Here is a 16,038-nt window from a genome sequence, read left to right as displayed (position 1 = left end):
AAAAAGCAAAAGAGAAACGAGTCGTGAAACCGACGGTGGTGGCCCTGGTGGTGCATTGATTTTTTGAAACCGAAGAGTATTTAGTTTACTTTTCTTGTAATCGCATTTCCCTTCAAGATTTCTCTTTTCTATTATCCTCTTTCAAGAGCTGTGATCTGAAAACTTGAAACTTTTCCGAGAATATCAATCAGCATTCAGCTCTTCTTGCTCTACGGCAAGTTTCCTAGTAAGCTTCTGTATAAAAGTTTTACTTTAATTTTGCTTCTCTTTATTCTCTTGGGGTTCTTGCGAGTTGCGATGGTTTTTCATTTTGTTGACTCAAGCTGCTGGTGTATGGTGGTTTATGAGAAACGGGTTTAATTTGGAACGGTGGATTGGTGGATGAAAAGGGCAGATAGTGTTCAATTCTATGGTTTTTTCCAGTTTAGTTTTGGTGTGGTATTTTATGGATGATATTTTTTAAAGAAATATTTCAACAATTCTATGAAACTCGGATTGACAAGTTGACCTTCATCAATTTGTTAAATTCTGCAAATTGTTCAATCCCCTACACTCAACCCCTCCAATGTTCAAGTATTTCAGACTTATTTCCGAAAATTTTAGATCTGCTATTGCATTTGCATGTAGGCTAGCGATAGCTTTAAACTTCGTAGATTTGAACTATTATTATGCTACTCCAGTCTTCTGTTTTCTAATATTTGGTCTAATGAATAATTTCATGCATCTTGAACCTGGAAGAACAAATGGAACATGCTGCTTATGCTATAATCATCTAGGAACCCACAGAAGCTCGTCACGTTGAAAAAATAATACAATTATGTTGACGGATTAAGTGCTTGGGAGGGAGAAGAAATGTAGGAAACTAAGCAGCTAGTGTTACTACATAGTACGCGAGAATGAGGAGAAAAGGGATGAATCAGATTTTTCGGGTTGTGGAAAGAAACATAATCAACACGTATATATTCATTTTCTGTGGCTTGAGTAATCATCCAACCGATGATTTGCCATTCTCACAGTTGCCATGATGTACTCTGAATGATTATGAGAAGATAGGACAACGAGTTTCATTATTAGCTCTATAAGACGCATAGGATACTGGCATGATACGGTGAAGTTAGAGAAGTTCTCTACATATCTAGAGAACCACACAATTTCACAATTAGACTAAACGTATTAGTTCTATAACATGAAGAACTACAAATCATCTTTTCCACTAAACCAACTTGTAGATAATTTTCATGGTTCCTTTTCAAAGTGCTCTTTTTTTCGGAGGAAGGATTCAAGATTGTATTATCCTAGGATGATGGACAAAAAATTGTACAATCTGTACAAAGGTGAAGCCTTGAAACTCGACTTTTTGAGTATTTTCTTAATACCTGACCTAGTCTTTGACAAACAGGACGTACTTGTATGGTTTTGATGTTCTATTACTTTTGTAAAATAGGTTGCATAAACGAATTTGGTGGTGAAGATCTCAATATACAAAAATATTTCACCTTTGGAGGACCGTCCATGGAGCAAAGTAATCAAATTTGAGTTTTTGATTGTTATTTTGTTCGATAATTTCATTTTAAAATTGGTGTGCAGCTTTTTCTTTGACATTTCAAATTCTGAGCTGCATTCTTAAATTCTCTAGTTTTTTTTTGGCTGGCAAATGATTTTTTCTTGGCAATTAGTGTGGATTTTGAAGCTTTATTTAATGCTATGGCTCGCCACACACCATGGAATCATTTGTAAATTTAGTCTTAAATTGTATAATTAATTCTCAGAGTTGAGATTGTTGTTTACATCATCAAACATCAGTAACAGAAATGCATATCATCTGACTTCTATTAGAAAACAATTTAATTTAGCATTCAACTTCGTGGTTGCGCAGAACACCACTTGAAAAGTTTTTTGTCATAAAATATTGTCTGGATCCTTTTTTAAATACAGTGATAATAACATGGGTGGGAATAAAACAAAAATAAGAGTCTTATAAGCCTCCTGATGCTACAATTGGCACTTCTTGGTGTTACAGATGTTTCCATTGAGGAGGGAGTGGGTAGAAATATCCTTGAAGTAGTCACCTCAGTTTCTGATAAACGTCTTGATCTTTTGAGACCATCGGCTCGATTTTACTCCATGCTTAAAGGTAGTTATTTTTTTTTACGTATGCGGGACATTATTAAAAAAAGTGGCTTCTGGAGCTTTTTCCACACCATTTCTTGTTGCCTGATCGAGTAATCATTTCTCGAATCCTACTTCTTTCTTGGTCCAAGGAGAGCGAAGTGCCGAATATTGATACACCTTCTCATGCTAAACAATTGTTTACCCAGTCACTAGCTTAAATAATAGTAATAATAATAATTTAATTATATACATATATATGCATACACATGTATTGATTGATATCTATATGTCAGTTTTGGGAAACAACATCCAAAATGAAGTATTTTATGTTCACACGAGCCTATAAATTTGTCATGTAGCGAGCGCATACATTTTGTAACCTTGCAGCGTATGAACCTTTTATTGAACATCATAATTTTATAACAAACCAACACAGAGAATGCTGTGGTACATCTTTACAGGAAAAATGGCAGATGCTGCAGACAAAGTGAAGGGAAAATATACTTTGATTCGAGATGAAGATGACTCACAACTTGGGATATATGAGAAACCTCTTCCTTGCTTCGGTTGTGGTGTTGGATGGTTCTCGTAAGTATTATCCTTATAAATGCCATGTTATTTTTTCCTAGCTTTCACTGTGATTCACATTCTGTTCTTCAGTTTTCTCGTAGGTTTCTTGTGCCCGCTGATGTGGTATTATGCGACGATATTGTATTTCCGAAATTATTACCGTAGGGATCCCAGAGAACGAGCCGGACTCGCTGCTTCTGCCATTGCTGTGAGTATATTCATCCCGTAGCATTGTTTTCCCGATGCCGTAATGTGTAATTGAAGTTCAGAATCATCTCTGTCTTGTGTTTCTGTTGCAGGCCATGGCATGCACCGTCGTGTTGATAATCATAATCTTAGTTCTACTTCTCTAGTGCTGATCTTGATTCCTGAAAGTTTACAAGCATCAGTATAGAGTTGGACTTGCACGACAGAAATATAGATAAAGGAAATTCTGTAGCGTTGAAATTAAAAGTTTTTCTGAAACTTACATCAACTTGTTGATAGGAACATACGCATTATATTTCTTACTTCTCTTTATGAGCTATGGATGGTGAAAATGTACTGCAGAAATGCTCAGTGATGAATCATAGACATACACCAGTCTTTTTGGGAGAAATAGTTTTTGCCCCTTATTTCTTGTTTCTGTTTCTTGTTTTGGATTTTGAAGACTTGGTTTTTGTTTCTTTCTAGGCATAAGGAGAACATTCTGTTAGGGAGTTAGAATCAAGGTTTTAAGGGAATCCGATAAGAATAGGAGAGCATTGAGTCTCCGTGGGTGAGCTGTTTTAGAACTAAAACATTTAATAATGATCTTTAGCCAGACAAATATTTTTTGCACTCTAATTTTTGTTATAGAAATAAATTATCTTTAGCCAGACATATATCGTTCGGACTCCTAACTTTTGTTAGTTATATTTCAATTTATGTATAAAATTTATTCACAATGCGAGTAAAAATTAAATGACAAATTATGTTTTCACATACATGCAGTTTTTTCCAAAAAGTTTATTGGCACTTAATTGTACAATTAAATAAAAAGAATAATTAATAAACTTTAACAAAATTAATCCTAGAAATTCACATAAATACTACAGTCGACCAAAATAGCGGAGGACAAATACAAAGGACATAACAAATTGTTTGGATTGAAAATGTCACGGTGCTTACTTCATATCAACTGCGTAACATATTCAATGACTCGTCCAACTATCATCTGATCCACACATAATCTGCGTACAATTTCTAGTAAACAATAAAAATGATTTAAAAAAATGCATTGAAATAATATTTCCTCATTCCCACTTAGCCGATAAACTCAGAAAAATTGCTGCAGGCTCTTAAAATTTTGTCAACTCGAATTGCTACTGCTACAGGTGCAATAGCATACTGAGGGGTTAAGTTCAAGATTGAATTCTTCGAGACTGATATTAGGTCCCTTGGCTGTTGGTGACCAGGCCAACATATTTGCCATCAAAGGTAAACCTAGAACTTGAACTTATCTGCATAGCATTGAAGAAATGATACCAACAAGCGGTATTTATCATAAGAATGTCGCTTCAGAATAGTTTGGAGGCATAAAAACTTTCAACATAAAGGAACTCAAACCAAAGAAGTAACACACCTTCTGCTCAAGCATTTCAAATACTTGGTTCTTGTCTTCTGCAAATCCAGATTCCTTGAGGGATTTTAGTACAAACTTCCGAAGTTTTTTTAATTTCACTACACCCTCTGATTCCTGTCACGTTCAAGAAAGATGCAACCACATCATCTCATGTATTATTATCCTTTCTACTTCAAATAATGAGCCAATAACAGAAGCTTCATCAAAGAACAAAAATAACTTTGAAGTAGAGCTCCAGTTTCCATATACATAGCACTTCTACCCCTCTTTTTGTTTCCGAGGGCCACATAACGCCAAAGCTTGCATTGAAGTTAAGACGACCCAAAACAACCATATTTCTAATAAATATGGAAAACATGAATGATCCCAAATAAGTTCATATCATTATTCCTCCACTGCTTATGAAGTAGATAGCAGATATACAATTTCACATTGTAATATACTTGAAAAACTTGAGGGATAAAAAACCAGAGTGACATACTGATTTCAGAAACGAAGTAACAAGCTTTTTCCACTTTATTTTCTTCTCGAGGTTTTCCGTTTCTGAAGTTGAATCCAAAATTACACCTTCGTTGGTCATACAATTTTTGGCTTTCTTCAAGTCTTTAATTATCTCTGTTTCTGTTTGTTGTATTTGAATAACTTCACCATGACCATCTGAGGAAGTTTCACCTCCATTCTTCAGCTCAGCACCATCTACTTCAGATGCCTCGAGTTTTCTTTTCTTGTCTGATTTCAACGAATAGGTTTCCACTTCCAAATTATCATGAAGAGAAGTTACTTTAGATGAATTTTGGTCTATTGATTCCCCTAAACCATTACTTTCAGGAACTTCGTTTTTCTCATTCTTTTCTGTCAAGTCCGTAGTTCCAACTGCATCTATGGGCTGCTGCTTTGATGCATGGAAACCTCTAGCTTTTGCTCTGTGTTTCTTTCCGTCGGCATGAAGAAGCAAGGTTTGCTTGCTTGTAGTTTTGGTGTTACAGAGACTACAAAATAAATGAAGTCAAAACAAATGAAAAATGCACAACTGAAGAGAAGTTGAACATGGGACCCAACATAAGCTACCAACTGAAAAAAGAATGTCACAAAATAAATGAAGTTAAAAAAACGAAGAAAAACGCACAACTGAAGAGAAGTTGAACACAGGACCCAACATAAGCTACCAACTGAAAAAGAATGTCACGTTTAAAAACCTTGCCCCAACAGGGGCAACTAGCTATTAATTATAAAGAACAGAGAAAGTAACATGTATGAAAGAGAGCATGATATGTGAACCATATCACACCTAAACCAACGCCATCTAGCTTCATCGTTATTGAAGAATCATAATTGGATTCCTATCGTTACCGTATCTACTGATGACTACAGACTACTCTCACCAGGAACGAAAGTTTACAAGATACTTCTATTAGAAAGCCTTAAGCGAAACAGGTTTTCCAAGGTGGAAGCTAGTACGAAAAAGCTAGTTCTGCATTTTCAATCACTCCATGCTTTACACCAACCCTCACATATGAGAAATTACTTTTGATTACCAACTTATTTGATCATGGCATGATTCTTTCTACTCAACAAATAAACATAAATTACACTGTGAAGACCAATTGTCGAAGGCATATGTACATAAACAGATCAAACCTACAGAACCATGGAGGTCGTTCAGACAATCCAACATTTACATCGATTTCCGGCTTCTGCTTGGAATCATTCTTGGATTTAGTATTAATTGTTCCATTTGGAGCCTTTCCTTGACCCTTTGGACCATATTTTTCCTGAAAACACACCATGTACTACAAACTAAGATATAGCAGATACAGCTCGGATTGCAGAATACAGTTAACAACAAGATTAGGAGAACCGCGTGCACAACCGTAAAAGAGAATGAAACCCAATTTTTTTTTTTTTTTACAGAAAATCAAAATTGCAGGGAAAAAGTACCGATTCAGTGATGCACTGAGTGTGACCTTCAATTGATTGCTGCCCAAACACTTGTCCACAGTCAATGCACGATAACTAACTCGATCAGAAACAAACAAACGAGGGATAGATAATTCAGATTTCTTCACAAAACCAGCTCAAATAAATATTTGAAAAACAAAAGGATACGTCGGAACCTTGGAAGCAGAACACATTCTGAAGTGATTAGGGAGCTTGGGTTTCTTAAGATTGTCTCCGCAATCCTCACACTGAAACCACACCATTTCTCCTTCACCTCCGTAACAACAGATGCAACTGATATCGTTTCAGAGGGTTTATGATTAGGGTTTTTAACAGAGGCGACTGATAATTTTTTAAAGAAAAAATTATTTATTTTGTGTGGAGCTGTTTAGAATTTGATCTATATAGTTTACTGGGCCAAATCAAACCCATCGATTCAAATCATAACGGGCTTTTTTCAGTCCCATTACTTTATTTCAAAAACCGGAAACTTGAAATCGGAGAGAGAATCGAATTGTTTCTCAATTCTCAAAGTCTCTTTTAAAAATATAAATATAAATTTCACTTAGTCAACTTTTTAGGTAGCTTCGATGCTATATGTGGGACATTGTCTTCACATAGTTTGGATGAACAAGATTCATACAAATATGTGATTTTAAAAAAATTAATGGACCCTATGTATGTGTGGTTAAATTTAGGCCCTTGATTCTATCAGGGGTAGTGCCCCTACATGTAGGATAGAATCAATCAACTTTCTGTTAGTTATCCAGCCTGCCCTACTAACAACGGGTTTTCACCAAATACGATTGGTCATCCATTACTGTACTACAAATGATTTTAGGTTGTGTTAGGATGAAAGAATTTGAAAGTATGAATTTTAAATACACTTAATTGTTTGGATGAATTTATATTAGAAGGATTTCAAATCTATAATTTGTTAATTTAGATAAATGTGATTATGATAATTATGATGAATTTGAAATTCTTTCAAGATAGATGTTCAAATCTTATCTCAAATCAAATTCTTCGTTCAAATCAAATATTTTCATTTAAGGTTGTATGATAGTTTTTGACAAATGTTCACTGAATTGGTGTCAACCAAGCCCCGCCCATTGACCCTATAACGTAAATACAGACAGATATTTGATAATTGTTGATGACAAATTTTTTTTTTCTAAAGGAAACCACATAATCATTCACATAAATCAAAGTTAGCTACATCCATCAACCATGATGGGTACAAACTCTCAGACCAGTAATTATGAGATGGATGATTAATGGCATACTGTGCTAGACTATGAGCCACCTTGTTTGTAGATCTATATGCATGATTAATTTGAAGGACTTGACTTGATTTAAGGAATTTCAAAATGTCACACAGCAAAGAACCATCAATATTCAAAAACTCTGAGGGGTCTGAAATCATAGTGGTATTTTGTTGGCATTAAGGCTAAAGATTTCAAGTGTGAGGGTTTGTTCGGATTCCATCACCGCGGTTCGGATGTGAGCTTACTGTGTACTTAATACTTAACTGAGAACACTGATTTTTGAAAAAGGGCCAAAAGCAGGCTTCTTTTTAATAGTGGAGCACTTGAATAAAAGTTGGTGGGATATGTTGCAAAATCCACACAAAATTCCAAACCTTAGATTGTGGCTTTTTTGAGTTACATACCCATATTTGTTTTTAAATATATATAAAATTTATTAATTATGAATCTGCCTTATTGGCTATACATTTGGGGAATTTAGCTATTTAATCTTTATTTGACTAATATTTTGATGTATCATCCTTCTACGCTTAGACATGGACTATTTAATTTTTAAGCAGTGTGCTATGTATAGACCATATATCTTTCGCAAATGATAATAGCATGAGATTATAGGTCAAAATAAAGTATTTGGCCGGGATTATATTTCGAACAAGCCCTTTGAATTCAAAGTGAGAGTCATGTGCCATCAATAATTAGGTGGCACTAATGTTACAAGAGATGAAATTAACAAAAAAAAAAAAAAGGCGTCCCTTTCACTTTTCTTTTGGGAAAGTTGATTGTCTAAAAGGTGTGCGTGCATTGAAGTTTGAGGTCGAGAAGGGTGCTGTGGAGCAGGCGAGAGCACCAATATGTTTTACGAATTAGAATTGAGCTTATTCAAATTTTGATATCGAACACAAATATGCGACTAGTTTGCAAGTAAAAGATTAATTTGTATTAGCATGAATTTAGTATTACTAAAGATTAATAATTCTAAATACAAATCAAACCACCTCAAAAATTTATAAATCGACCGAGTCTATTTGGAATTGCTGCAAGCTTATGACATCTGTAAAGCCAATCGTGATGAAGCAATTATAATCATTCAAAATATATGTCAATTACCTGTCTATGTTGGGGGGAAAACATGTACCCAAATTTCATTTCTCTCAAAAAGAATTGACATTAATCTTTAATTTCTCGTTCGTTGTCCGACTTTAAATATCACTTGTGTAACAACCAACCAAAAACGTATTAGATTTAAGCTAAATTTCCATCTGCTTAAATTCTGTACCAAATACCAAAAAATATTCCATGCCATGGAAGCCGATGGAGACTCGCCGCAGCTTTGGTCTCCACCCACTACCCTCTTCATCCCTGTCCGCCGCCGCCACGGCCACATATCTCCAATCCTTAATCAGGCTCTAATCTTAGCCATCCCAATACTTGTTTTACTCATCACCTTCCTCATACTCCCTCCATTTCTCTCATGCACTAAACACCAAATTCTTAAACCCATTTCTTTTCAAAAAGGCTGGGATTTTATTAACATATTTTTGGTGTTAATTGCTGTACTTTGCGGTGTTTTTGCCAAAAGAAATGATGAAAAATCATCCTCCCCCGATGCTGATGGACAAAAGAATTTAGATGCTGGTACAAATGTTTCAGATGACAATATCAGAAAATCCATTGCAAGTTCTAAATGGTTGGATTTTCCCGATAAGTCAGAGTATGATAAGATGAGAAACAGCAGGTCTTATCCCGACCTAAGACAAGAATCGTTGTGGGGATGTGAGAGTAATGAATTTAAGTTTTTTGATGATTTTGAGGTTAATTTTCTTCGGCAGCCAGAAAAACGCTACCACAGGCGGAGCCAAAAGGTAGAGAAAGAACATGTTGCAGAGCCAGCTCCTCCGCCTCAGCCTGCACAGAGGAGACGAGCTGTTCATAGGGGCAGAAATGACGATGAAAACAAATCACCACCTCCTCCTCCACTGCCGCCTCCGGAACCAGAGTTTATTCCTGTAGCTGAAAGGACTGAAAGGATTGAAAAGGAAAATAGTGGCACCACGAAAGAAATTGCTACAGCCACAGCTTCACTCCAATATGGCACTCAGACGCAGAGAAAGAAGAAAGTGAAATGCAGAGATAATTACGAAAGCACCGCTGAGGATTCGCTTCCACCTTCCACAATAGCCCCACCATCAACTCCGCCACCTCCGCCTCCTCCTCCACCGTCTAAAGGTTTCCAAAGCCTGTTAAAGAAAAGCAGCAAAAGCAAACGCGTGCATTCGGTTTCCACCACTGCCAAGCCACCTCCGCCACCTCCGCCTCCACCGCCCAACTCAATTTTCGCTAATATCTTCAAAACTGGAAGTAAAAGTAAGCGTTCACAGCTTTCCTCAGCATCCTCTCATCTGCCTCCACCACCGCCATCCCCACCTTACTCTATTTTCAATAATATATTCAGTATGGGCAGTAAGAGTCAGCGATGCCAAATTCCATCAGCTTCCTCCCAGCCGCCTCCGCCGCAACCTTCACCTCAAACGTCTTCAATACTCATTTCTTCATTTGAGAATCTAACCAAAACCCGGAGATTCAAGAATTCTAACTCCCCTGCTCCACCTCTTCCACCACCAGAAATCCGCCCTGTCAACACAGGAAAGCCCCCAAAACCCCCAAAACAAAGCACTTCTCACAACAAAAATGACATAATCGTGGCACCATCACCGCTGATCCCCGTGCCATCACCACCAACTCCGCCACCATTCAGAATGCCAGAAATAAACTTTGTCCCAAAGGGAGATTTTGCGATGAAGGGAAGCACAAACAGCTCCCAGGGAAGCTCCCCGAAACTTGATGTTGATGTCATGTCGATTGAATCCGAAAGTGGACAATCAATCAGGCCTTCAGTTTCTTGCCCGAGTCCAGACGTGAACATGAAGGCTGACACTTTCATTTCCAGGCTAAGGGATGGTTGGAGGCTGGAGAAGTTGAATTCCATAAATGAAAGACAGAACTCGGTCTCCACATCGAACCGGCTATAATGTCGGTGGTTAGGAATATTCATTATCTTTTCATTTTTCACCAAGCAATTTAGAAATTCAACTAAGAATTTCGATGAAACCGTACCAGTTTCTACTACAGATTATATGGATCGATCGTGCGACCTATATCTCACGTAGAGAATTCTATGATTTAATCAGATGGAATGAATTTCATATACTGTAGTATAATTATGTGATGTAATATCCATCAGCAACCTTATGCATGGCCAATGTCATAATACAAATGCACTTCATATTTCCAGTTTGAATCAAACACGTTAAAATCGTACTATCGATGTGTATCGAATGGGATTTCCAGTCGGTAAACTGGGTTTGGATACAGAACTGTTAGATTCTTAATGAGCATCAGAGATTGGAAAACGATTACGAATTTGGATCCTTCACCAGCCACAAAATTAGACCCCGATGAAGTTGGATTCGAATTAAATCCACCCAATTGACAGCCAAGGACTAGTATTCAAAACGAGACGGTCCAGGCAAAACAGCAGCTAGAGCCAAGTTTTCTTCCTCTGAAAACGCAGCAGCAGACAAAACAAACCCTGGCCTAATAAATAATACATTAGTTTTGTATATGAAACACCAGAGCCCACTCGAATATCATTTGATTTGTATTGTTTAAAATCTTAGATATATATTTAAATATTAAACGATCTCATGAACTCAAAGTGTTGCTTGTGGGTCAATAAATTATTTCGAACTAAACAAATCAACTCAAATTAGAACTCCAATTTGAGCCAAATTCAAAGCCTTTTTATTTTTTTTTTAAAGTTTTGAGATAGCTAAACAAATCCGAGCATTAAGCTTATAAAGGAAAATATAAGTAATATTTGACTCGATTTCATCGCACGCTTGTAATGCATAAACCAAGCGGAAGTTCCTACTTTTCTATGGAGATTTAAGCTTAAGCACATATGGGATCACATTCCTGCCAGTAGGACCTTGAATCAATTAACTATAATGAAAATTTTCAGCATGCCTGAATTAGTCGCCAAGTATGAGTATGGACAAATTACGGTCAACTATATAAAAACACACCTAAACTCAACTATTTGGATAGAACGATAAGGTACGTGAGAGTAGCTACATCTGAAATGAACGAGACTAAAGACCAGTGAAATAAACACATAAACACAAGATCAAGTTTCAAGACTAACTACATGGTCAGCTATGTCCATGAAAGATATAACGAAAAGGAAGGCAAACCATGTTTGCCTTGACATTGCTAAGGGTGTGGTCTCTTGTTGCTGCACGACGGGCATTTGTACTGCTTGATGTGCTCAGCCTTCGCAGGAGTGATCTTAACACACTTTCCATGGAACCATCTCTCACATAGATCACATAAGATCCAAAATTGGTCTGAGGAATAGTTTTCGCCACATGCTCCACACAAGGTTTCACCATGCTCATCATCGTCTTCTTCATCAAATCCCTCATCCTCGTCCTTAACTTGGGCTTTGGAGATCTGGCCCTGAGATTCAGAAAATGAATAAATAAATGAAGTTTCACAAATGACTAACTACTTGAAGAAAGTATTAGAAGTATAAAACTGATTGACTATCGAAAAATATATTAAATTGTAGATATGCAATAAAAATGAAACTGATGAATTTGATGCCGAAAGGTTGTTGCTATTTTCCAATACAGCGCAAATAAAGTTGATCACATATGGTTTCAAAAGAGAGCTAACACAAAAAGTAGACCAATTCTTTGTCATCATTTTAGCGTGATACCCAAATTCTCTATCAACAGAATCTAGCGGAACATCGTGATAGAGCAAATAATGCAGTATAATAAAATTTCCACATAAGAGCAACTTATATGATAAGAAATTCACAACTTGGATCTTAAACATAAAGATAGCTTGCGATACACTCGGGCAAATACAGATATTATTGTTGAAAGCAAAAGTAAAATCATAATAAAACAATATTTTGGCTCAAAAGGCACCGACTCTTTGGACGGATATGGAGTACAAGGATTCCCTCCATTTTTGCCAACTGTTGTAGATTTGGATCTTTTGTTAAAATGACCTAATGGAATCTTTGAAACTTTTAAAATATATATATAGTCAAATTAAAAAGTTGGTCTCTCATATTGACAAGAGGTGTTCTAGATCCAGTAGAGTTGCATTTTGGAAAGAGGACAAAGTACATGAACAAATTTAATACCATCCTCTACTTGTAATCAAAACTTGAAACAAATTAAGTCGGTATCCATATTGAGACATTATCTTGCATATCAATGAAAATTAGGTTGGCTGGCCTATACACCAATTCAGCATAGTCTATTTAGTGATTGGCCATACTTAAACTCATAATAAATGGGTATCATAAATCTTGAGAAGGTAGAATGTAAAATGTATGAGCATTGTCAACGTTTTGATAAACCGGAAATTTCTTTTACCGCTTTGGAGTTTGACTTAAATTTACTGCCACTATGATTTGAAACGGATGATTTGTCCTTTGCTTGCTTCTGTGCAGCTCCATTCACATCTTCAAATATTGTTGGGAGATCATTTATCATATTGAACAGGCGTTTCCTATATCCCGATACAAAACGAATGAAGCTAATATCAAAGTAAAGAAACAAAATGAAAAATCACTTCCTTTATAATTCACAATTTTAAGATCCCCCATTCTCCTAATAATGCCAAATGGTAACGAGTTAGACTGGGAGGGAAATATTGTATTAATCACATAAAATAGACCATTGTTATGACAGAATCTTGGAAGCAACAAACCAAAGAGTCACTCAGTGACACAGTTTCAGATAAAGCATTTAGCAACGTTCAGTCATGTGGAAGATCTATTGTCGCATAAATGGCGGTTAAACTTTACATCAGGAACCAAAATTGGATACAAATTTTTGGTAACACAAGCAATTCCCTAGGAAACCTGACTTAGAAAGATGAGGTAGAAAAATGAAAAACAAACAGGATATTAGTTGCCAAAACATATATCTATAGCATTGCCCAAAATAAATTTTTGGGAAGCAGAAATCAGAAAGTGAACAAACAATGCAAAAAAATCAGAAAGTGAACAAACAATCCAAAAAATGTTCAGATGAAGCAACTGTGCAAAACAAAGTGAGTGAAGTTTTTTGGCTAAAAGACATCCCATGAGATATCAAAGCCAAATAATAAAAAACAACTTAACGATCTTCCATGAAGTTCACTACTCAAAAGGAAGCATACCTGTCAGCTCTATCAAATCCAAATCTAGCACCAAAATAGAAGGCAACAGAAAGTAGCCATGCGTCACTGTGTACAGCGACAAGGGCCAACCAATCTTTTTCTTGCATCCCGTCTCGGGCAAAGTTAATGCCTAAAGCAGGCTCCGGAAGCTCGGGTGGAACCTCCTCAGCAGGTAAATTAACTTCCCACAGCCCATTAGGAAATCCATAAAGGCAAAGGTTTTCCTTTTCTGAAAATTTTCATGTGACAGCAGAGTATCATTTGATAAAGAAATCAAACACTTTAAAAGATACGCTTGTTTCATTGAAAAATTTATGTAACATATTAATTCTCTCCTCTATTTAAAAAAATCATACACTAGTCAGTAAAGATAAGCCTTCAGCAGGCTACATCTGTAACCAAAACATGGCAGGGGAGGGGAATAAACAGTCTTGAGCATATATTGAAAGAATGCTACTTATCCAGGAGAACATCGAATGACGTAAGTAGCCTGAAAAGGCAGTTTCTTTATGTTTTACCCCCATCAAAACAACTGTGAGTTATAAAAAGTTGAGCAAGACAAATTTATCAAAATCTCTAGTTCAAATATACAAGTCAAATTCGGTAAAGTGGATTCCTGTATTGCCTAGAGATTAAGCATGAAACTTGGTCCCTTCTGTTTTACTAAGGATTGAAGATTCAAATCTTAAGTATAGTGAAAGCGACAATTACAAATAAAGAGGATATATGCTCAAACTAAATGGTAAATGCATGATCGTGTGCAAGTACTATTATGAATATTTCAGACAATCTAATTTGAAATATATGGATGCACAGAACAATTCCAGTCTCCAGGGAGATGCTCAGAGAAATACTATTTGCATATCCAAGACTCAAGTACACGTGCACGCACACAAAACAATATAACTTATATGAAACATTGTGATTGACTTCACTAAAATTCAAGCAGTGCGATAAAAAAGCAGGAAACAAAATCCTATGACATGCAGTGGACACAAGGAAAACTAAAAAAAAAAACTTAATTAAAGAAATAACATTCCGCACAAATAACATTGGCGGATAAATCACAGCATTAAGAAAGCTGAAAAATGAAAAACAACTCACCGGGATCGCACTGTTTATAGAATTCTGCAAAGTCTGGAAAACGAAAAACAAACAAAAATAATTAAAAACAAAAACAATGTATCAGCTGTACTAAAAAATCGAACACGCGGAGACCGCAAAGCCCGGAGAAAACACAAGCAAATAGAAAAATCACCCAAACTACACGAGCTGCACGATTCGGTTAAACATATCGACACAGAAAATTCTCAAACATTCAAAATTTAAAGACGGAAGTAAGGAGTTTACCAGTAGTGAGAGCTTTAATCAAGGCATTACGCCTTCCCTTTAGATCATTGAAAACTTCTTCCACCGTGCGCAGATCATTGAGACCACTTCCGTCCATGCTTTATTCTCCGCCGTACACACACAATCACGCCCGAATGTGTGTTTTCTCCAGCGATGTTTTTCAAATAAATGTACAATGGCTACGGCGAGCGAGGATAAAATTTAAAGGGGGAAAATTAGGGGTACGTTTGGACTCATGCTGTCAGTTTTTGGGGTGGGCTTTATGGAGCCAAGGGAACCAAAATTTCGTGCCTTTTCTTGTAGCTTACTTACGTGGAATATAAATAAAATACATAATACAATATGTACGGACCCCACTTCCCATCTTCAGTAAATTATCATTTTTATTTTATTTGATTTGATTATAATTCCTTTATGTTAAAAATAAATTCTTCAATAATGTAAAGATATTATTACCTTGATCAGATCAAATATATTAATTAGTATATATATATATATGTATGTATGTATGTATGTATATATATATAGACATACTTTTTAATTACCCTACAAATGTTTAAATGCATTGTTTAATAGCAAATGTGGTACAACTAGAGTAAATGATGAAATCCCATTTATGGTTAAGCTCAAGCTGAGCTTTATAAAGTTTGATTCGAGCTTTCAACCCCCAGAGCAATTAACAAATTTGAACTTAAAACCATACAAATCATATGTGATTCAACTGTTAAGATCACATCACGTACTATAATTGAACTTACAATAAATCATCAGTATCGAACGCATTACCCTTATAACCAAAACCTATGTATCGTTAACAATGCCAACTCACGCATTTCAATTATCACACTAAAACAATTTGGATCGTTGTAACACATAAACATCCACAGGAAATAGAGACAATTCCCAGACCACCACAGATTAAATGAGACGAGAAAAGATGGTACGTAAAACGCT

The 16,038-nt window shown here is 36.1% G+C and overlaps 4 protein-coding genes across 8 annotated transcripts; 2 read left to right on the top strand and 2 right to left on the bottom strand.

The window, feature by feature from the left end:
* The first annotated feature begins 32 nt into the window (after positions 1-32).
* LOC140971843 (uncharacterized) lies at positions 33-3,094 on the top strand. 4 transcript variants are annotated; one of them, XM_073434365.1, is made up of 6 exons: positions 33-226; positions 1,445-1,522; positions 2,021-2,134; positions 2,574-2,700; positions 2,773-2,890; positions 2,982-3,094. In XM_073434365.1, exons 2-6 carry the CDS (start codon positions 1,513-1,515, stop codon positions 3,033-3,035), a joined length of 423 nt encoding a protein of 140 aa, XP_073290466.1. In that variant the 5' UTR covers positions 33-226; positions 1,445-1,512; the 3' UTR covers positions 3,036-3,094. The 4 variants fall into 4 exon arrangements, with proteins under 4 accessions (XP_073290466.1, XP_073290463.1, XP_073290464.1 ...); XM_073434362.1 differs by lacking the exon at positions 33-226 and adding an exon at positions 253-1,334 and having other exon boundaries at positions 2,784-2,890; XM_073434361.1 differs by lacking the exon at positions 33-226 and adding an exon at positions 256-1,334.
* Positions 3,095-3,726: 632 nt separating this feature from the next.
* LOC140971841 (uncharacterized) lies at positions 3,727-6,583 on the bottom strand. Of its 2 annotated transcripts, XM_073434360.1 has the most exons (6): positions 6,400-6,583; positions 6,224-6,298; positions 5,924-6,057; positions 4,767-5,274; positions 4,286-4,399; positions 3,729-4,163 (listed from the first exon to the last, which is right to left on the bottom strand). In XM_073434360.1, exons 1-6 carry the CDS (start codon positions 6,484-6,486, stop codon positions 4,092-4,094), a joined length of 990 nt encoding a protein of 329 aa, XP_073290461.1. In that variant the 5' UTR covers positions 6,487-6,583; the 3' UTR covers positions 3,729-4,091. The 2 variants fall into 2 exon arrangements, with proteins under 2 accessions (XP_073290460.1, XP_073290461.1); XM_073434359.1 differs by having other exon boundaries at positions 3,727-4,399.
* A 2,209-nt stretch (positions 6,584-8,792) lies between these two features.
* LOC140958616 (uncharacterized) lies at positions 8,793-10,520 on the top strand. Its single transcript, XM_073416137.1, has one exon. It carries the CDS (start codon positions 8,793-8,795, stop codon positions 10,518-10,520), a length of 1,728 nt encoding a protein of 575 aa, XP_073272238.1.
* Positions 10,521-11,561: 1,041 nt separating this feature from the next.
* On the bottom strand, positions 11,562-15,345 carry LOC140971840 (PHD finger protein ALFIN-LIKE 4-like). Its single transcript, XM_073434358.1, has 5 exons — positions 15,085-15,345; positions 14,839-14,871; positions 13,735-13,963; positions 12,945-13,080; positions 11,562-12,009 (listed from the first exon to the last, which is right to left on the bottom strand). The coding sequence occupies exons 1-5, from the start codon at positions 15,179-15,181 to the stop codon at positions 11,764-11,766; spliced, it is 741 nt and encodes a 246-aa protein (XP_073290459.1). The 5' UTR covers positions 15,182-15,345; the 3' UTR covers positions 11,562-11,763.
* Positions 15,346-16,038: the final 693 nt, after the last annotated feature.

This window comes from Primulina huaijiensis, chromosome 2 (genome assembly GCF_012295235.1).
Source record: "Primulina huaijiensis isolate GDHJ02 chromosome 2, ASM1229523v2, whole genome shotgun sequence".
Taxonomy (NCBI): Eukaryota; Viridiplantae; Streptophyta; class Magnoliopsida; order Lamiales; family Gesneriaceae; genus Primulina; species Primulina huaijiensis.
Note: the sequence above shows the minus strand (reverse complement) of the source record. Positions and strands in the feature narration are given on the sequence as shown.